This window comes from Nycticebus coucang, chromosome 6 (assembly GCF_027406575.1).
Source record: "Nycticebus coucang isolate mNycCou1 chromosome 6, mNycCou1.pri, whole genome shotgun sequence".
In the NCBI taxonomy this organism is placed as follows: domain Eukaryota; kingdom Metazoa; phylum Chordata; class Mammalia; order Primates; family Lorisidae; genus Nycticebus; species Nycticebus coucang.
The window spans coordinates 52,153,091-52,175,940 of record NC_069785.1 but is presented as its reverse complement, the minus strand read 5'-3'; the positions used below and the strand labels follow the sequence as shown (position 1 = coordinate 52,175,940).

Here is a 22,850-nt window from a genome sequence, read left to right as displayed (position 1 = left end):
ATGTGTTGTGTGTGTGTGCACATGCATCGTCTACACACCAACATAACCACACACATATACAGTATTTTATATGGCTACACACCTGTAATGATTTACACACAATTAGACAAATGCACAGTAGTGAAAGCTTACAGGTAAAGACCACCTAAAGCTAAGTACAGCTTTGCAACCATAATTGCATATCCCTTCCTACAAAACACTGTGTAAGCACGAAGATATTAAGCTAGGTTTAAAATGGTAATTATGTTACTGTAGTATAAATGAGCACCTTTCAGAATTTCTGATTTTCTGAGGATACTTAAACACCTCACTTTGCTACATTTTACCATGTGGTAATAATATGTTAGTTCTTAAATGTCACTTGGTCAAGATGAGGAAGGGCACAGGTTGAAGTCCACTGTACCTTTAGGAACTCTGATGCAGTATCCATCTCCATCACGGACAGGTTCATCCTTCTCCACATCGTATTTAATCAGGTCGTAACTTATGAATCTCTAGAAAAATTAAAATATATCATTTTGAGTACAAATATTTTATAATTGTTTATTTTTTATTGTGGTATAGCATACATAATGTACACATATCTTAAATGTACAAGTTGATAAAATTTTACATTTGTATGCACCCTTGTAACAAGATACAAAACAGGGCGGCGCCTGTGGCTCAGTCGGTAAGGCGCCGGCCCCATATACCGAGGGTGGCAGGTTCAAACCCGGCCCCGGCCAAACTGCAACCAAAAAATAGCCGGGCGTTGTGGTGGGCGCCTGTAGTCCCAGCTGCTCGGGAGGCTGAGGCAAGAGAATCGCTGAAGCCCAGGAGTTGGAGGTTGCTGTGAGCTGTGTGATGTCACGGCACTCTACCGAGGGCTATAAAGTGAGACTCTGTCTCTATAAAAAAACAAACAAACAAACAAAAAAAACAAGATACAAAACATTTTCATTTCACCTAAAAAGTCTCCTCTTGCCCTTTTCTGTGAAGTTAACTACTATTCTGACTCTTATTAAAAAACCGTATGCCTTGGTGTCTGTTTCTTTCACTCAGTGTGTCTGTGATATTCATTTATCCGTATTGGTACTGCTGGTCATGGTTTATTTTTTATTGCCATGCAATTTTCACTTGCATAAATATGCCACAATTTATTGACTCATTTTCCTGTTAATGGGAGTTTGGATTGTTTCTAGTTTTGGACAATTAGAAATAAAGCTGTTACAAACATTCTTGTCTGTTGGTCACTATGAAAGTTTAGAGACAGACTGTGTACTTATAGTCCATTATTTTACTCCCAAGAAATACAGTTGATAGCAGTGTCCTTTCTGATTGACCTGGGCTAGTTTCAACTTGATCGGCTTATCAGTGTTGCTGGGAGGGCTTCATTTGTTTACATGTCTTGATTATTTTGTGTATATCATAACTTTTGTGATGACCCATATACATGTCTTTTGATGGATATATCACAAATGGCTTTTAAAAGTCTTATATAACGTGGCTCGGCACTGTAGCTCAATGGTTAGGGTGCTGGCCACATACACTGGGGCTGGCGGGTTTGAACCTGGCCCAGGCATCGTAGCTCAATGTTTAGGATGCTGGCCACGTACACTGGGGCTGGAGGGTTTGAACCTGGCCCAGGCCTGCTAAACAACAATGACAACTGCAACAACAACAAAAAAATAGCTGGGTGTTGTGGTGGGCACCTGTAGTCCCAGCTACTTGGGAGGCTGAGACAAAACAATCGCTTAAGCCCAAGAGTTTGAGGTTACTGTGAACTGTGATGCCATGGCACACTCTACCGAGGACTACATAGTGAGACTATCTCAAAAAAAAATCTTATATAACCCTACATTAATATGCCATTATTACATGTTTCACATTTCCAAGGAAGTGCTATCCAATATATTTAAGAATCAAAGGCATCATGATTATATTTCATGCCCTTAACTAAAAAATTAAAATCATGTCATATTTAATATATAATTCAATGGCATAAAGATTTAAATTTCAATAGTTCGTTAAGAGCAATAAGTATATTATTATTCCTATGAGCAGAAAAATGTAACTATGACACTATTCGGATGCAATTATTAGTCATGATTACTGTGCCCATTGCAACTTTATGTTCAAGTCTATATGATCAAGTGAGCAATCATATGCTTTTTATAGCAGCTTATTAAAAAACAAGTGGCATTGGCTCAGCCTCTGTAGCTCAAGCAGCTAAGGCGTCAGCCACATACACCAGAGCTGGTGGGTTCGAATCCAGCCTGGGCCTGCCAAACAGTGACAACTGCAATAAAAAAAAATAAATAAATAACTGGGCGTTGTGGTGGGCGCCTGTAGTCCCAGCTACTTGGGAGGCCAAGACAAGAGATTCACTTAAGCCCAGGAGCTAAAGATTGCTGTGAGCTGTGATGTCACGGCCCTCTACCCAGGGAAACAGCTTGAGGCTCAGTCTTAAAAAACAAACAAACAGGGCGGTGCCTGTGGCTCAAGGAGTAGGGCGCCGGTCCCATATGCCGGAGGTGGTGGGTTCACACCCAGCCCGGGCCAAAAACAAACAAACAAACAAACAAAAAAACAAACAGCATTTATGGTCAACAAATGTAGATCTAACATTTCTGGGTGGTAACTAGTGCTTATTTCCACATAAAATATTTATTTATTTATTTATTTAGAGACAGAGTCTTAATGTGTCACCCCTGATAGAGTGCTGTGGCATCATAGCTCACAGCAACCTCAAACTCTTGGGCTCTAGTGATTCTCTTGCCTCAGCCTCCGAAGTAGCTGGGACTATAGGTGTCTACCACAATGCCTAGCTATTTTTAGAGCTGGGGTCTCACTCTTGCTCAGGCTGGTCTTGAACTGTGAGCTCAGGAAATCCACCTGCCTCCGCCTCTCAGAGGGCTATGATTATAGGCGTGAGCCAAAATTTTTTTTAAATGTGGTTTTATTTAAAGTTTCAAAACTGGCAATAAAATATGGCAATCAGACCAGGTGTGGTGGCTCACGCCTGTAGTCCCAGAACTGTGGGAGGCTGAGGCAGGTGGATTTCCTGAGCTCAGAGGTTCGAGACCAGTATGAGCAGGAGTGAGCCAGAGTGAAACCCTGTCTCTACGGAAAAAAAAAAAAAAAAAAAAAGCTGGGTGTTGTGGAGGGCGCCTATAATCCCAGCTACTTGGGAGGCAAAGAGCAAGAGAATCGCTAAAGGAAGAACAGAAAAAAAAAAAGAAAGTAAGAAAAAGAAAATAAGAAAAAAAAAACCGGGCGGCACCTGTGGCTCAGTGAGCAGGGCGCCGGCCCCATATACCGAGGGTGGCGGGTTCAAACCCAGCCCCGGCCGAACTGCAACAAAAAAAATAGCCAGGTGTTGTGGCGCGCGCCTGTAGTCCCAGCTACTCGGGAGGCTGAGGCAGGAGACTCGCCTAAGCCCAGGAGTTGGAGGTTGCTGTGAGCTGTGTGATGCCACGGCACTCTACCGAGGGCAATAAAGTGAAACTGTCTCTACAAAAAAAAGAAAAAAAAAACCCTTCAAACTAAGAAGAGTGAAAGCCAGCTGAAATTGAAAGAAAAACAAAAAAAATATGGCAATCAATGGATTAGAAAGCAAAGAACTAGTAATATAGGTGGTCCCCAGGTCACAGACAAGGCATGCTCTGCAGGTTTGTCCTTAGGTTGAGTTTGTAAGTTGAACAGGTACATTTACCTCTTACCTGTAACAGCCTTGGTTTGTAAATGCGACTCGTATACCAGTTGGGCGTTTGTAATCTGGGTGCTGCCTATACGCACCACTTGCTGACCCTCTCAGCGGTGGTCCTGGTGGGGAGCAGGACACCGACTCTGTCACAGCACTGCCCTGTGGGGTTGTCTGTGATGATGGAAACGTTCTACATCTGCACAGCTCCACATGACAGTCACTAACCATACATGGCTATTCAACACTTGAAACAGCTAGTGTGACTGAGGAACTGAACTTAAACTTTGATTCATGCAGCTTAAAACAGCCATGTGTTTGGACAGGGCTGGAGGGCAGTGGGGGAGTCTGTGCAGCACAGATTTGGCTGTCATTGCTGGAGTGTCTTCAGATCAGGCAAGATTGCAAGAAAAGAAATGATAATTATCATTACAGCAAACAATTATTCAAGGCTACCATATTATGGGCACTAGGCTACAGCATCTAAGGGCTTTTTCATGAGTTGTTTAATTTAATCCTTTCTTTTTTTTTTTTGTTTGTTTTTGGCCAGGGCTGGGTTTGAACCCACCACCTCTGGCATATGGGACCGGTGCCCTACTCCTTGAGCCACAGGCGTCACCCTAATTTAATCCTTTTAACAATGTCTTTCCCTTAGGGAATGTCGGTGAGGCAGGCACCGGGTTTTATATTTTCTGTTTCTGTCTTGTTTTACAGATGACAAAATTGAAGCCTAAGGAACACAAGTTACTTGCCCAAGGTCACTCAGCTAGCATGTGGAAAGGCCGAGATTTGCTCTCCAGAGCCAGAGCTCTTCTGCACACTGATTACTGTTCTCTGTATTCTGCTGGTCTGTCCCTGAGGACCCAGGTTGCCTGGGGTTTCAGTATGGCTGTTCCATAACCAGGCAGGATGAGCTGTCACTCATCTCACCAGAGACCACAGTGACTTCTCCAGCCAATGGAGGCTCAGCATTTGTTAAGAATTCCTGGAAGTTTGTAGAATAGATGGTTATCTGGAAGACTGATAACCAACTTGAGCTCAAAAAGACAACAGATTGTCCAGAGACCCCAAGCAATAAAGTAACTGACAGGGAGGAGACTCCTATGTGAGCTGACTTAAAACTAAGAAATATCGGGTAGCGTCTGTGGCTCAAGGAGTAGGGCGCCAGTCCCACATGCCAGAGGTGGCGGGTTCAAACCCAGCCCCGGCCAAAAAACCACCATAGATACTTGAAGTGGGATGCCTGGGTCTCATTTCAGAACAACTGAATCCAAAGCCCAGAGTGGGGGGTCCTGCATCTATGCATATAAAAAGTTTCCCGACATGATTGCAAGAGGGACTTTACCTAACAATTGCAATCTAAGTGTAACCTGGCTTATTGTACCCTCAATGAATCCCCAACAATAAAAAAAAATAAATAAATAAAATAAAAAATAAATAAATAAATAAAAAGTTTCCCAGGTGACTGTGAGGCACAGCACAATTAAAGGAAAATATGTTTTACAATGTGAGATAAACTTATGGAACTTGTAACCTTCAGGTGTTTTATCATGTACCAGTATAAGTGGTCACAGGAAGATGTCATAAACATTGCAGATGGCAAAGGCACAATGAATTGTTATTAGTAGAAACTAAGATGTTTTTCATTGAAGGATTTTGACTTTTTGAGGTCACAGTCAACAAAGAATGAGCAAAACCTCTTGGTGATATGCATGGGACGTGGCTCTGATGCTGCGTGAATTCTGATTATGACATACCTCTTAAGAAATCTCTGTAATAAAACCAGCACATGGTACCCCATGATTGCATTAATGTACACAGCTATGATTTAATAATAAAAAAAAGAAATCTCTGTAATCTGAAAACCAGCTACATAAGCTCTCAGTTTTCAATGTACTTACTCTCTGTAGGTAGTTTAATCTTCCAACAGCACCTATTTTTCTTGTATAATTCAGGAATCCGATATTGCCTTCAGTGGCAGCATAGAACTCGTAAATGCGAATATCCCCAAACCTCTTGATGAATTCTCTCCACACATCTGCTCGCAAGCCATTTCCCATTGCCAGTCTCACTTTATGATCACGATCGTTTGGCTTCTGTGATAGGGGGAGAAGGAGACCAAGTTGAGACATCTCTGGAGCCTGAACTTCTGTACTAAAACTTGCCTTTATTTTTTACATAGGCATGTGGGTTACAAATTCCCCTCAGTGCATGACTTTCCTGCCACTCACACATACGTCCCCTCTCCCTCTAACACAAGCAGTGTGGGCTGACAGCTAGAACTCTGAGTTAAGAACCAGAGGACTTGGATTTTCCCACTGTGTGACAATCTGACAGAACCAGGTGTGCCAACATTTAGTCCATATCCAACCTAAAGTTACAATAATGTGCTAATACTGAAGTTTTCTTCATGGGGCTGGTAGGTATCAGGGAATTTCTAGAAAGGAGGAGCCAACATGGGAAAGATCTGTCAGAGATGGAGCAATCTACTTCTAGGAGGACCCTGAGTAACGACTTTCACTTGTTAAAGAAGAAGAAACAGAAAAGGATGGGAGGGAGGGGGTGAGAGAGGGAGGGAGAGAGAGAAAGAAGGAGGAAGAGAGGAGAGGGAGAGGGAGAGGGAGAGGGAGGTATGGAGGGAGGTATCTCTCTTTGTTTGAGACTAGGTCTCACTGTATAGCACAAGCTGGTCTTACTATTTTTTTTTTTTTTTGGTGGTTACTTTTTTTTCTCTCTCTCTCTTTTTTTTTTTTTTTGTAGAGACAGAGTCTCACTGTACGGCCCTGGGGTAGAGTGCCGTGGCGTCACACGGCTCACGGCAACCTCCAGCTCTTGGGCTTACGCGATTCTCTCGCCTCAGCCTCCTGAGCAGCTGGGACTACAGGTGCCCGCCACAACGCCCAGCTATTTTTTGGTTGCAGTTTGGCCGGGGCTGGGCTTGAACCCATCACCCTCGGTATATGGGGCCGGCGCCCTACTCACTGAGCCACAGGTGCCACCCTTTCTCTTTTTTAAAATTCTTTTATGTTTACATGGATGGAGCTGGAACATATTCTTAGTAAAGTATCTCAAGAGTGGAAGAAAAAGTACCCAATGTACTCAGTACTATTATGAAAGCAATAGATAATCAACCCCCCTTTCATATGAAAGATAAAAACACAACTATAGCACAAGCTGCTCTTAATCTCCTGATCTTCCTGCCTCAGATTCCCGAGTAGCTGGGACTATAGGACCCCCACTGGCCTGAGAATCATTTTCTACAAAGTCATTAAAAAGCAATAACATCAGGGCCTGGAGGGACTGGGTAGAAGAATCTTGATATTCCCTCATTTAAAAGGGAGACCCAGAGGTCCAAAGATTAGTTGAGCTGAACTAAAATAACAGCACTGGCCCAATGGAATGGGGAGAGGAAGAGGAGGAAGCTGGCTCCCAGTGGCCTCAGGTGGCAGGGGAGGAACATGTTTTGCTATAAATAAAAATCACAAAGGAAAATCTTTTGGGACAAAAGGACTGAAAGGCGCCCCTCCCCCGAGGTGGGGCGAGGACCATGCTGCCTTCCACTCAACCATACTCATTTAGGAGGCCCCCACAGATACCGTGGTTTCGATGATATTTTACATTAATGAGGCAATTGTGTCTTGTAGGAACTCACAGCCTGGAAGGATACGAGGTAAAGAAATAGGTATAATTTTATCTGGCAAATTCTGTGATTCCATGAACCTGTATTCTACCAGAGAACAGAATGAAATGGGGTAAAAGTCCTGGTCATCGGGCTCTCCCCTCACAGGGAGTGTTGATTTCTTTGCTCAAGCAGCAACTGCTTAAATCAGAGCATTTTTTTCTACATCATTTCCTACTCTGGGATATCACTGTGAAGTGATTTCAGAATAATAGTTCCTCTTTGGAAAGAGCTGTTTAAAGCAAAAAGCTGGCAGTTGTCTGTGAGGCAGAGGGACTTTGATGTAGCAGTTTAAAACCACACCCAAACAAACTCTGAATTGGTTTCCATGCAGGAGGAGCATTCATGTCATTTTTAAGTAGCTTGTTGGCCAAAACTGAGGTGGCGAAGCTCCTTCAGGAGTCCTAACGAGAGAGGTGCACAGATACCGGCCCCTGGTAAAAATAGGCCCCTTGAGTGGTCTGAGGGCTGAGCGCCCACACCAAAGGCTTTTTTTTTTTTTGTAGAGACAGAGTTTCACTTTATTGCCCTCAATAGAGTGCCGTGGCGTCACACAGCTCACAGCAACCTCCAACTTCTGGGCTTAGGCGATTCTCCTGTCTCAGCCTCCCGAGCAGCTGGGACTACAGGCACCCGCCACAATACCTGGCTATTTTTTTGTTGCAGTTTGGCTGGGGCTGGGTTTGAACCCGCCACCCTCAGTATTATGGGGCTGGTGCCCTGCTCACTGAGCCACAGGCGCCGCCCCACACCAAAGGCTCTTAACCCGAGTCATGGAGGAGCCCTTTGACCCTGCATGAGCCCTACACATTTCGACTGAGTAGGAATATACTGTCCTAATCGGCTCCCTTGGTTCACTGGTCAGCAAATCCATTCCCCTGTCTAATCACAAAGTTCCGGCAAGGGCAAGTAGGCAGCCCATATTCTAGTTTGCTAGGGTTAAGTCCTAGATGTGCCTGAGATCCTGGCATTCTTTACTTTTCACTCCCTTTCACTCTCAAGCATCATCATTTGGAAATAAACTGCAGTGTTACCCTGCCCACAAGGTACTGTTCTCAGTAATTACGGTCAATTTTCAGAGACCACCACTGTCCCCTTCCACCCCCACTGCCCCTCACTGCCACTCCAAGAATAATAATACAAATATCTGAAGAATACTTACTTTTTCTTCAAACATAATCATCTGCCCCTGGAGCTTACCTGCTCCCAGGCCTGCACATAAGCTCCAAAGCAGCACTCCCATGTGCAAAGCCCAGACCCTACATATCCCCCACACAGCCCACACTCAACCCTTCTCCCACTTGCTTACTTTCTTTCTTTGTCTAATGGAAGTGGGCTGAACATCTATTTCCCTCATTAGATGGTAAACTCCTTTGAGGCCAAACAGATCTCTATATCATCCCCAGTGCTTGGATCCATGCTTTGCATGAAGCATAATCCCTGTAGTAAAATAAACAACTTCCATCAAGAAACCCTCAATTTCTCTGCTTAATAGCTAGAGGCCAGGGCATTGGCACAAGGGCAGGCCTTAGGGTGCTGGAGGCCATGGCTGCTCTAGGGGTGTGAGAAGCTGGCCAGCCTCACAGGTGCACTTGTCACCTGTGGGTGGCAGGTAGCTGAGCTCCTAATCCCAACACCATGGGCTCAGTTTTCATCATACAACTGAGGGATCAGTTAACACCAGCAGAAAGGATTAGGGCCTTGGGCTGGAAATATTTAGGCACCAACATGAGAGATCTTGGAGCCTTCTAAGATGTCTGGTTCTCACCTCGGGTTTTGTTCACCAGTGGCTGAAAGTAGAATATGACTCCAGTTTTCCATTCCCACAGGGGAAACAGTGTTTCTCTATCACCAAAGCCACTTCTCAGAGGAACAGATTTTTAGGTCAAAGGTCATCTGTTCATTTTCTTTAACAAGGATAAGACCTCTTCCTCCACATTTGAGCTAAGGTGTGACATACAAACACACCTGAGGGACTTAAATCCACACTAGGATTAAATGACTGGGGAGGAGTGAGAGGTCAGGGTATCCAGGGAAGAATGCAGGATGCCAGGCAATTCGAATAAGCTGAAAGCTTCCAACGAGGACTTTGCTATGTGTCAGGTATTTGATCTGTATTAGCTTAAGTTTCTAAAGAACCCTATCAAAATGTCATAGCTATTATAATAAAGTATTTGCCTCATATTACAGCTGACGAAATGGAGCCTCAGGGAGCTTATAATAATTTATTCATGATCACAAAGGTAGCAAATAGTTGCTCCAAGATTCCAATACAAATCTATGTAACTTTAGAGAATGCATTTCCTTAATAAAAAAAAGCCTCAGGCAGCACCTGTGGCTCAAAGGTGTAGGGCGCTGGCCCCATATGCCAGAGGTGGCAGGTTCAAACCTAGCCCTGGCCAAAATTGCAAAAAAAAAAAAAAAAAAAAAAAGCCTAAGAGAGTTGATGCGCACATAGACTGAGTCAAATAGTACTGAAAGGCTCTTAAATGCTGTGATCATTCCACTTATCTGTCCCCATCTTTGTACCAGCTTGCCACACAGAGGTGGACACTTTTAACTCTTGTTAGCTCTTTCTTCTGATCTAGTATTTCTAAATGAATTGATTATACTGTTATCTCCAGATTCAACAATTTTACACTTCTTACTGTGCTAGATGAGGAATAAGCGCTCTGATTTTTCCAGTATCACAATTTTTGCTTACATCAACATTCATTGCTCACATTATTTTGCCCAAATTACACCACTGAGGAGCTAATATACTAAGAACAAATTCTTGAACAATTTTTTTTCCTGGAATTAACTGCCTCCCTGCCCATTTGCTTCATTTTCTTCATGTCTGTTTGTTGTCTTTTCTTACCCGCCAATAGCCTCTAAATAAAAATCTTCCTCATAGTGAACTCTACCAGAGGATATAATTTCCTTTTTTTCATTATGCTTCTTTTTATCCTTCTGTTCCAACCTGGACTAGTTGCTCACTGGCCTGGGGAAATTTCCTTTGTCTTTCTTTCCTGAATCCCGTATTTTCCTTTCTTTTTTCACTCTCTTTTTTGGTTGGAACATTTTCTCTAGTAACTTCCTGAAGGCTAGTGTAAGAAGTACTTTTTTTTTTTTTTTTGAGACTTTGGATATCTGAACTTATTCTTTTTGTATACCTCATTGATAATTTGACTGGATATAGAATTCTAGATGGGCAATAATTTTACTTAGAATTTTGAAAGTATCACTCTGTTTTTCAGCTTGCACTGCTATTGTTGACAAGTCAAATATCATTCTTGTAGAACTGTCTCTCTTTTTTTGGTAGTCTGAAATTCCTTTATGGTGTAATTTCTTATTCTCCATTAATTTTACTGGGTATGCAACTGACCCTTTCAATCTGTCCTTCAGTCCTGGGATATTTTCTTGTATTATTTCTTTGATAATTTCCTCCTCTCCATTTTCTCTTCCCATTAAATATATGATGCACTTCTTTAATTGATTTCTAACTTTTTTATTTACTCTCTTCCAATTGTCCATTTCTCAACTTTACCTTTCAATCATTCTATGAATTAAAGATTTTTCAAAGTCATTTAAAAATTTCTTCAGGTCGGGCGGCGCCTGTGGCTCAACGTGTAGGGCGCCGGTCCCATATGCCGGAGGTGGCGTGTTCAAGCCCAGCCCCGGCCAAAAAAAAAAAAAAAAAAAAAAAATTTCTTCAGGTCTTATTCTTTTTTTCTTTTTTGTGAAACATTTCTTGTTTTATAAATATGTTATCTTCTGCAATATCTCTGCGGACATATATATATATATATATTTTTTTTTTTTTGAGACAGAGTGCCACTTTGATGCCCTAGATAGAGTGCTGTGTTGTCATAGCTCACAGCAACCTCAAACTTTTGGGCTCAAAGGGATTCTCTGGCCTCAGTCTCCCAACTACCTGGGACTACAGGCACCTGCCACCATGCCTGGCTATTTTTAGAGACGAGAAAAGCGCCATCATCTAAGAAACTAAGAGGCATTGCAACCTGCAGGGGAAAAATGCTGGAGTCCTCCCTAGCCAGAATGTAGACATTTACTCAATCCCAGCCTCACTCTTGCTTTCCTCCATTCTTGGGGTCTTTGAGGTTAAAGATTTTTTAGATCTTCTCCAGAGAAAAAAATCTCCTGATGTCTACAGGGTGGGGGATGGGAACAGTGATCTAGTTACTCTTTACACAAATTTTCAAATAATCCTGTTTTTAAGCCTAATACCTCATCCCACCTTTAGCTTTATTCAGAGCTCCCAATTTCTCACCATTCAGGAAGTCAATCAACTTCCTTCTTCTTAAATTTCACCTTCCTTAGCCCTGCTGGGTCACCTTCATCTATTAGTTTTCTTTACTATGTAGTTCATGGTTGCAATGCCTCTTAGTTTCTTAGATGATGGCGCTTTTCTTGTCTTCCTTGTTTTTGAATGACTTCCAAGAGTTGAAAGGGCAGGAGGTCCTTACCACCTTAGAAAAACTCTAGAGTCCATGTTCTTAATGACTAATATGCTGTAACTTCTGCTGGATGAGGCTCCACCTGTTCGCTTTACAGAATTCTCTTTTCAGTGTATTTTCCTCACTGCAGCTGAAAGCACAGTATAAAAATGCTACCTCCTACATCATTCTTGTATATCAGACCATTTAGTTGTGATGTGTTCCATTCACATTTAAGTCTTCGACATAAAGTCCTTGTCACCTGGCCCTGCAAATAAGTCTCCCCTTCTGCCACACTGTTTGTGGCTCCCGGTGTGCCAGGTGACTTTGTTCCACTGCACACATGCTGCTCCAGGTAGCCGGAAGCCCTTCTTTCTTGTCTGGCTGGAGAACTCTGCACTCTTCAAAACTTACCTTCTCTGGCAAACCTTCCTGATCCTTTGGTCTTTCCTCTTTCTCCTGGCCTGTCCCCTACTCAGCCCCCAGTCAATTGGCCACTCTCCACTCTATGCTGGTTCACACCCATCATTCTCTTTTCTATCAGAATGAAAGTGATGCAGAGATGGAAATTTTAGTACTACAGAGGTTATCGAATTTCACAGAGAAGGCAGACAACACTAGGGAGGTGGAGTCTATTCTGTCTTATTTCCCCTTGCAAATACCATGCCTTCTATGTGGTGGTCCCTGGAACTCTCCTCTAGTTCCCTTTCCTCCTCCCACTTTGGTCTTACATTTAGTAGGCAGCATAAAGCCTCATTACTGTAGCTTCATTCCAGAATTGGAGGAAAGAAACACTCACCTTTAGCAATATCTTGCTCCAATAAGTAACTTTTGTTTTGAGTCTCATTCTGTTGTTCTGGGTTGAGTACTGTGGTGTTATAGCTCACAGCAACCTCAAACTCAAATGCTCAAGTGGTCCTCTTGCCCCAGCCTCCTGAGTAGCTGGAACTACAGGTTGTGTGCCACAATGACTGGTCATTTTTTTTCTATTTTTAGTAGAGACAGAGTCTTGCTCTTGCACAGGCTGATCTCCAGCTACTGAGCAAAAGCAATCCACCTGTGTCAGCCTCCCAGAGTGCTGGAATTCAATAAATAACTTTTCATAAATGACATTGTTTTTTTCAGGCAACTGCACAAACAAAATGGGGGCTGACAACTGCACACTGCAAGAAATGTAACAGAATGGTCTTTCCTTATAAACAGGTGCTTTGAAAGCAAAGGCCCAAATAGAACAAGGGAAGACAGGCAAATTGGATAAAGACTACACCATAACATTATAAAAAATCACCTAGGATAAAGACTACACCATAACATTGTAAAAAATCACCTAAGTCAATAGTTTAGCTATCCAATCCCACATCAGATAAGAGTGATTAACTGACTAATTTGAATGTCTTCTTTCTTCCTTTGTGTATGGGAGGGGGCAGAATTTTCATTGATTCACTTGATAAATATGTATGGGCCACCTACTATGAGCTACATACTGTTAAGAATAGAAAATAATGATAATGATAATAATGGCTACCATTTGTTGAGCATTTACTAAGTGCCATGTATTTTGCTCTGTACTTTACGTACATCATCTCATGTTGTCTTCATAGACCCCCTGCTCCTGTGAGGTAGGTACCATTTCTTCTCCTGTTGGCTGAAGGGAAGCTAAGATTTAGAGAGGTTAACTATTCTGCTCAAATGGCAGAGTTAGGATTCGGGCCTACTGACTTGCTCTTAAGTATTGCTTTGAGTGCCTGGAGACAAACCTGAACCCCTGACCCATCCATGGGAGCTATCCTTCACAGTCCTTTGCCAAAAGAGCTGCTGAACATGGTTAAGAAGAGGGAGGAGAAGCACATTGGCTCTGCCTCCCAGCCCTGGCCCCAGATCCACCTGAGGAGCTGTGCCATGTCTGTGGATGGGCGTCAACTGGGTCAGCTGCTCAGCTAAGGCAGAAGTCGATTCCCTGAGATCCAGTGCTTGGGGCTGGATCTCAGGCTGGTGTTCCCTCCTCCAGGGACAGCCCATTCTCCTAGGCAGCTCTGAGGGTGAGAAAGTACCTAATTACACCGGCCTTCCACTGCTTGTTTTAGTTTTTGTCTACTTTTGTTTGAAAAGTACTTTTGATATAATCTTTCTTTTTTTTTTTTTTGGTAGAGACAGAGTTTCACTTTATGGCCCTCGGTAGAGTGCCGTGGCATCACACAGCTCACAGCAACCTCCAACTCCTGGGCTTAAGCGATTCTCTTGCCTCAGTCTCCTGAGTAGCTGGGACTACAGTTGCCTGCCACAATGCCCGGCTATTTTTTGGTTGCAGTTCAGCCGGGGCCGGGTTTGAACCCGCTACCCTCGGTATATGGGGCCGGCGCCTTACCGACTGAGCCACAGGCGCCGCCCAATATAATCTTTCTTTAAGCTCCATAGAATCTGGGCTTCTGTGATGACCTATGATTAAAGAAAATCTTTAACTGGAGGTTTTGGGGAGATAACTTTGATCTTTTATTATGATTCTCTCCTTCTCTCTTTTTTTTTGACACAAAGTCTCACTCTGTTGCCCTAGGTAGCGTGCCATGGTGTCATCATAGCTCACAGCAACCTCAAACTCTTGGGCTTCAGCGATCTTCTTGCCTCAGCTTCCTGCGGAGCTGGGACTACAGGCACCTGCCACCTGCCCAGCTAGTTTTTTTTTTTTTCCTATTGTTAGTACAGACAGGGTCTCGCTTTTACTCAGGCTGGTGTCCAATTCCTGAGCTTGAACAATCCATCCACTTCAGCCTCCCAGAGTGCTAGGATTACAGGCGTGAGCCACTGCATCCAGCCTTAGGGATTTTCCAGACAAACAGAACACAGGGGTGGGGAAGCAATGGCAAACAGGAACTCCAGATCTACTTCTACATTAGAGGCCATGGAGACTGTATACCAATTCATAATACATTGATACTTTGAAGGTATAGAACCCCAATCAAACTTTGCTTTCTGGCATTTGAAACGACAGTATAATAAAAGGTGTTAAGAGTGTTTCTCGTTGTGTGTTTGTGTGAGCCTGAAGAGAGCTGCACACAAACATGTTTATTTTCCTCCAGCCCAAAGAGGCTCCCTTTAGAACTAATAGAAACAACACAGACTCCCCAAGAGGACTTGTAAGCGACAAGAGGGTGTCTTTAAGGTAGAGAAGGAAGGCCAAACAGAAGGGCCCCAGATGGATTTCTGGGTTTCAACAGAGAGGCATGCAGTCTTGAGGAGCAAGCGGAATACTAGTATGAAAAAAAAAATCAATAACGACATTAACAGAAACTGCTACGGAAAAGGTCCTAACCCAGCTCACATAAAATTATGACCTTTGTGAATCTGCCAAAAGATCAGAATAATGTGTGCAAAGCATGAACATTTTGGGGAAACATATTACCTCTCTCAACTCAATTACACATTTTTCAGGGGCAAGAAATTAGAGGTTCATTTATCAAAATCAGTTAGATCTTCGTGGTGTGAATCTGTTCCTGCTTGCATGGATCTCTCATTTAAGGGGGATGGAGCAGACAGTAATCACATCCACCTGCATTATGTCAGGTGTGACAAGTGCCATGAAAAGCAGTGACAAGGCAGATAGCAAAGGGCAGGCGGTATGTTTTATAATTAGCAGGAGGAGACTCTATTGAGGTGACTTCTGGGTCAAGACTGAGTGAAATAAGGAGAGTCCGGGGGAAGGGCATCTTACACTTCTTTCTACAGCACACAGCAGCTAGTACATAAGTTGAACAAAACAGGTGCTTATCAGTAGCAATTTATCAACTTAGTGATCCTTTGAGTTTATGTTGATAGAGTAGATTGAAGGCCTTAGAATCTGGTGAGTTTACGCCATTGCCCAGTCCAGTGGTTCTTCTCAACTAGGGTAGGATTTGCCAGGCAAGGGACATTTGGCAATGTCTGGAGACATTTTGATTATCATGACCTGGAGAGGGGAAAGGTTACTGCTGGAATCTTGTGGGTAAAGGCCAAAGACGCTGCTAGTCATTCTGCAATGCAACCCAAGTCCGTACAGCAAAGAATTAACGAGACAAAAAATGCCAGGAGCGCTGCTAGTGAGAAATCCTGATATGGTACCAAGGCCAGCTACCAGATCTCCGACGAGCTCTTGAGGACAACCCCATGAGATAGCTGGACATCTACAAACAAGTCAGATCCACTGTCCTTGGGGTATCTGTTCCCAGCCTAGTGACAGGCTTGGTTGGTTTCAAAGTCATATGAGAATTTATTCATTAAAGAACATTAAGTAAAAGTTTCTTGCATGCTTTTTTTTTTTTTTTTTTGAGACAGAGCCTCAAGCTGTCGTCCTGGGTAGAGTGCTGTGACTTCACAGCTCACAGCAACCTCCAACTCCTGGGCTCAAGCGATCCTCCTGCCTTCACCTCCCAAGTAGCTGGGACTACAGGCACCCGCCACAACGCCCAGCTATTTTTTGGTTGCAGCCCTTGTTGTTTGGCGGGCCCAGGCTGGATTTGAACCTGCCAGCTCAGGTGTATGTGGCTGGTGCCTTAGCCACTTGAGCCACAGGCACCGACCCTCTTGCATGCTTTTAATGTAAGAGGACAAGGAGGCTCGGCACGTGTCGCTCAGTGGTGAGGGTTATTGGCCACATACACTGGGGCTGGCAGGTGCGAACCTGGTCTTGGCCTGCTAAACAAAAATGACAACGACGATGACAACAACCAAAATTCTAAGGCCCTTTATCTACTCTATCAACATAAACTCAAAACAAAAATAGCTGGGTGTTATAGTCCCAGCTGCTTGGGAGGCTGAGGCAAGAGAATCGTGTAAGCCCAAGAGTTTGAGGTAGCTGTGAGCTGTGATGCCACAGCACTCTACCAAGGGCAACACACTGAGACTGTCTTTTTTTTTTGAGATAGAGCCTCAAGCTGTCACCCTGGGTAGAGTGCCGTGGCATCACAGCTTACAGCAATCTCTACCTCCTGGGCTCAAGCGATTCTCTTGCCTCTGCCTCCCAAGTAGCTGGGACCACAGGTGCCTGCCACAGTGCCTGGCTACTTTTTGGTTGCAGCCGTCATTGTTGTTTGGGGGGCCCAGGCTGGATTCGAACCCGCCAGCTCAGGTGTATGTAGCTATGTAGCTGGTGCCTTAGCCGCTTGAGCCACAGGTGCCGAGCCAAGACTGTCTTAAAAAAAAAAAAAAAAAAAAAGAGGGCAAGGTGACAAGATATGGTCCCTGCCCCAAAGATGTTGCAGCCTTGGGAGGATAGGAGGCATAAAGACAAATATCTACCATGTGGCAAGGGCCATAAGAGGTAGAAATAAAGTGATGTAGAGAAAGGGGGAATGATTTTTGTTGGAATGACCCAAATAAATTTAACATATGAAGTTATCATTTGTACTGGGCTTTGACAATGGGTTTTAGTAAGCAGAGAGGAAAGCAGAAGCTATTCTAGGTAGAAGGTAAGATGTGAAAATAGGTAAAAAGGCAGGGAATAATAATAATATTAACTGCCATCTAGTAAGCCCCCTCCGGGTAGTAGGTGTAGTGCCAAGCACTTTATCATCATTGTAGTCTAAACTCAAAGCTGATATACATGAATCTGCTGAAGCCTGGCATCACACAGAGTGACTTGAATTTTCATCTTACCCATTTCAACAAGACATTGAAACGTGGAGAGTATTACCTGGGGTGAGTTGCATAAATACCGAAGCAGTTCACCAATATACTGGATGACAGTGACGTTGTATTTTCTGCAGTCATCCCAAAATTGGCTGGCTGAGAATTTAGCCCGCAAGGCAAGAGTAGAACCTACAGAAGAAGCATAGGAAGTGTCAGTAAAGAATCACACACTTGGGAAGTTAGGGGTGGTGGCTAAGGAGTGTGAGGTTGTTTTCTGGGTTGATGAAAATGCTCTCAATTTGATTATTATGATGGTTCACAGGCCTGGGACTACACCAAAAGTACACTTTAAATGCATCCATTGAATTATATCTTAATAAAATCATTTTTAAAACAACTACAAAAAATTCCTCAATTATATTTATCATCTTTCAAAGGTATAAAATTTAAAATAAATTATATTCACAAACAAGTATTGAGTACCTATTATAGTCAATGCAAAAAAATGAATTAAGCACAGTTTTTCCTAGAGGGCCTTCCAATCTATGGAGGAGAAAACACAAAAAAATTCATTCTAATAAATGTGATCTTTTTCTTTTTTTTTTTGTAGAGACAGAGTCTCACTTTATGGCCCTCGATACAGTGCCGTGGCCTCACACAGCTCACAGCAACCTCCAGCTCTTGGGCTTAGGTGATTCTCTTGCCTCAGCCTCCCGAGTAGCTGGGACTACAGGCGCCCGCCACAACGCCCGGCTATTTTTTGGTTGCAGTTTGGCCGGGGCCGGGTTTGAACCTGTCACCCTCGGTATATGGCGCCGGCGCCTTACCGACTGAGCCACAAGCGCCGCCCAATAAATCTGATCTTGTAGTTAGAGGTTCAAATGAGGCCCTACAGGGGAGAGAGAGTGAGAGATAGTGATTCTGTTTGCAGACGAGGGCTGAGAAAGGCACAGTTTGAAAGAGGGAGGATTTGAGTTCAGCCTTAAGAAATGAATAGGGAGAGATGAGAGAATTTTAAACAGAGAAAAAAGCTTGGTCTAAAGGACAGGACAGCTCAAAAGGTGTTGGGGGATGGCCAAGACTCAGGTGTCCTGGATGGGTGGTGAAGGATGGGTGGATGAACCTGGATAAGCAGCTATAGGCACAATCATTGACAGCTTGGAAGTGGAGGAGCCAAATTTAATTTTGTAGGTAATGGAGAGTCAAGGTCTTGAATAAGCAGGAGGTAATATTCTTTCATGATGGGTGAGGTAGACATAAAACGATACATAAAGATGTCCACATCCTAATGCCCAGAATTTGTGAAAATGCTACCTTACATGGCAAAAAAGACTTTGTGGATGTGATTGAGTTAATGATCTTGAGATGAAAACACTATCCCGAACCATTGGGTGCAACCAAGGTAATCAGAAAGGTCTTTATATATAAGAGGGAGGAGGCAAGGTCAAAGACAGGAGGAGATGGGATGATGGAAATAAAAGGTTGGAGTAAGGTACTTTGAAGGTGGAAGGTGGCCTTCAGCTGAAAAAATAGATGCAGCCTCTAGAAGGTGGAAAAGGCAAGAAAATAGATTCTCCCCTAAAGCCTCCTGAAGGAATGCAGCCCTGTGGACATCTTGACTTTAGGACTTCTCACCTCCAAAACAGTAAGAGTAAATCTGTATTGTTTTAAGCCACTAAGTTTGTGGAAATTTGTCGTAGCAGCAAAAAAAAACAAAAAACAAAAATAAAAACCTAATAAAATAGGTAGGAGTATTTATCATATTCAATTTAATTATAGTCATGAAATGTAGTAAAAGTAAAACTAAAAAATCTCACAAATGGGCATTGCCTGTGGCTCAAAGGGGTAGGGCACTGGCCCCATATGCCGGAGGTGGCAGGTTCAAACCCAGCCCTAGCTAAAAACTGCAAAAACAAACAAACAAACAAAAACCTCATAAAATATTTTTTTACTCTTTTATTTTTATTATTATTTTTTTATTTTGTTGCCCTCAATAGAGTGCTGTAGCATCACAGCTCACAGCAACCTCCAGCTCTTGGACTTAGGTGATTCTCTTGCCTCAGCCTCCCGAGTAGCTGGGACCACAGGCACCTGCCACAACATGCAGCTGTTTTTTGTTGCAATTTGGCTGGGGCTGGGTTTGAACCTGCCACCCTCGGTATATGGGGCTGACGGGCTACTCACTGAGCCATAGGTGCCACTCCAGTTTTACTCTTAAATACACCAAAGTTCAATGTTTTGGAAGAAGAGAAACTTTTTGAATACGAATATTTCTTCTTTAGCACATGCTGATGGTGCTTAAATGATTGATTTGGCCATTTGGGAGCCTCAGAGTCACTCTATTCTTTTTTTTTGGCTGGGGCTGGGTTTGAACCCGTCACCTCCGGCATATGGGACCGGCACCCTACCCCTTGAGCCACAGGCGCCGCCCTGAGTCACTCTATTCTTAAAAGGCCCAGCAAGATGACCCAGGCCTAGTCATTCCACCCTGATTGGGGCTGGTACTGCTGCTGGCTGAGTACTTTATGGCTCATCAGTTGGTAGATGAGGGATAGAAGCAGAGGCTTGGGTAATCAGATGCAGGTTGAGCAACACTTACTTGAAACACATGGGATCAGAAGTGTTTCAAGTTTCAATTTTTTTCAGATCTTGGAATATCTGCATATACATAATAATATAGTTTGGGGGAAAAGACCCAAGACTAAGAATGAAATTCATTTGTGTTTCATATACACCTTATCCACAATAGCCTGAAGGTAATTTTATACAGTATTTTTGTGCATGAAACAAAGTTTGTGTTAAGTACTTATGTGTTGTATTTTTCCACTTGTGGTATCATATTGGTGTCCAAAGTTCAAAAAGTTTTAGATTTTGGAGCATTTTGGGTTTTTAATTTTCAGATTAGGGATATATATATATATTTTCTCCTAAAGCCTCCAGGAAGAATTTAGCCCTACTGACACCTTCATTTTAGGACTTCTGATCTCCTGAACAGTAAGACAATAAATCTGTTGTTTTAAACCATTAAGCTGTGGTATTTATATATACAAGACTATATATGTGTGCATATGTGTGTGTGTGTATATATACACATATATAAAAAATAGGTAAAATATATATATAATAAATATATATACACACACACACACATAGTCTTAGTTTGAGCTGCTGTAAAAAAACACTCTAGACTGAGTGGTTTACCTGACATTTACTTCTCATTGTTCTTGAGGCTGAAGATCAAGGTGCAGCAAATCCTGGGTCTGGTGAGGGCATTCTTCCTAGTTTGGGGATTGCTGTCATCTCCCTGTGTCTTCACATGGAGGACAGCAGAGATGGGAAAGAGATCTACTCTCTCTTCTTCCAACGTCATTAATCCCACTCCAGAGAGCTCCAACTTCATGACCTAATCATCACCCAAAGGCTCTGCTTGCTAATACCATCAATTGGGGTGCAGGATTTCAACATGTGATTTTGGGGGAGATGAACGTTCAGCTCATGACATGCATATACACACATATATAAGTATATGTACATATTATTATATAAACAGAGGTGACCATTTAACCTGAAATGCTACAATGGGAGAAAAAGGCCAGTCTTCTGGGTTAGTCAAAAAGTTACAGATACTTTCCTAGAAGGGGGAGATATTGGACTTTGCCTTAATGTATAAAAGTGGCATAAATTCTATTAGAAGGAGAAAGGGGCGGAACTTCAATTTGAGTAGTAAAGTTTGAGAAGGAAGGAGAAGCAATGTTAAGCCAAGTGTTCTGAGTAGAGCTGGGAGCTGTGGGAATAGGGAAGAAATCATAAGAATGAGGACGGCTTTTAAATCAGATGCTGATGTAGAGCAACACGCAAATTGCTCTACATTAGCATCTGATTACATAGAGCAATTTGCATGTTGGAGAATTATGTATGAAATTTAAGAATCAAGTGTTTTAACCTAGATAAAGACTTAAAATATTTTAAAGGAACTTCTTTCTTTTCTTTTTTTTGAGACAATTTCACTATGTCGCCCTTAGTAGAGTGCCATGGTGTCACAGCTCACAGCAACCTCAAACTCTTGGCTTAAATGATTCTCTTGCTTCAGCCTCCCAAGTAGCTGGGACTACAGGCACCCACCACAACTCCTGGCTATTTTTTGTTGCTGTTGTTGCAGTTGTCTTTGTTGTTTTAATTGGCCCATGTCAGGTTCAAACCCGCCAACCTTCGGTGTATGTGGCTAGAGTCCTACCCACTGAGCTATGGGCACAACCCAGGAGCTTCTTTCTTGATATGCTGAACAATTTATGGCATTATATGTGGGTCATTATGAAAGTTCTGAGATAAGCAAAATTCAAGAAATGTAAAACTGATGTGCACAGAAACAAATGAAGCCCTCCCAGCAACACCAATAAGCCAAGCAAGTTGAAATGTGCACGGTCAATCAGAAAGGATACTGTCAACTGTGTTTCTTGGAAGTGAAATAATAGACAATAGTACAGTCTGTCTCAAAACTTTTGTAGTGACCCATGTATTGTTAGATAAGCAGGCATGAGAAAATATAAATATTTTAGATACTTGCTTGCAATATGTAAGTTAAATAGCCTTGTTATTAATGCAAAATTAAACACTGTTCCTAGCCGACTGGAAAGTAGCTAAATTTGGTATTACTTTTTCCTTATTAGCAGATAAGAAAGTGAACTAGCTTCTGATTCCTTTGCTGAGAGAAAGAGCTTACCAGTTAGGATACATCCATGTACGCCAATCAAAAGTGCAGCACTGTGGTACAAGGGCAAAGTGACATAGATGACATCCTCCGCCTTTATCCTGGTTGTTACAACAAGGCCAGTTGCATACCATATGCGGTGATGATTGATCACGGCAGCTTTTGGGAGACCTTTGCAAAGATACAAGAGAAGGCATGAGTGAGCCAACACTGGCCATTTACAGTTTGGAAGAGAGATCTGGCTTAGGAAGATTCACCACCCCATGCTTAGAGAACTGTACAGGGAAGGGCCATGACGAATTAGACCAGGAGTTGGCAATTTTTTTCTGTAAAGGACCAGAGTTAAGTGTTTTTTAGGCTTTATGGGTCATACAGTCTCTGAGGCAACGACTCAACCCTGCTTTGTGGCTGAAAGCAGCCAGGCACATACATAAAGGAAGGGGTGTGGCTGTGTTTTATTGACAAAAACTGGTGTGACCCTGTATTTGGCCCACAGGACATGGTTTGTTGACTCCTGAGGTAGACATTGTTATGGTGGTAATCTGAAGAGAAAAGGAGGAGAGAGGAATGCATGGCGACTGAATTGCTGCTCTGTGTCTACCATTTTGCAAGCCATTTTCAAAATTTCATTTAATTTTCATAACAAATTTATGTGGTGTATAATTATACTCTCCAGTCCACAGATGAGAAGGCTGAGATTCAGACAGATTAAATTCATCCAATCACCTTCCCTCATAACCAGTT

The 22,850-nt window shown here is 42.8% G+C and overlaps 1 protein-coding gene across 1 annotated transcript in view; it reads right to left on the bottom strand.

Annotated features, from left to right (window-relative positions):
• Positions 1-22,850, bottom strand: part of SLC27A2 (solute carrier family 27 member 2) — a 55,848-nt gene that overhangs the window by 10,613 nt on the left and 22,385 nt on the right. Inside the window, exons 3-6 of the mRNA XM_053596150.1 lie at positions 22,119-22,277; positions 17,463-17,587; positions 5,584-5,778; positions 404-494 (exon numbers count right to left, since the gene is read on the bottom strand). Coding sequence (XP_053452125.1) covers positions 404-494; positions 5,584-5,778; positions 17,463-17,587; positions 22,119-22,277 — 570 coding nt within the window. The remainder of the gene's footprint in view (positions 1-403; positions 495-5,583; positions 5,779-17,462; positions 17,588-22,118; positions 22,278-22,850) is intronic.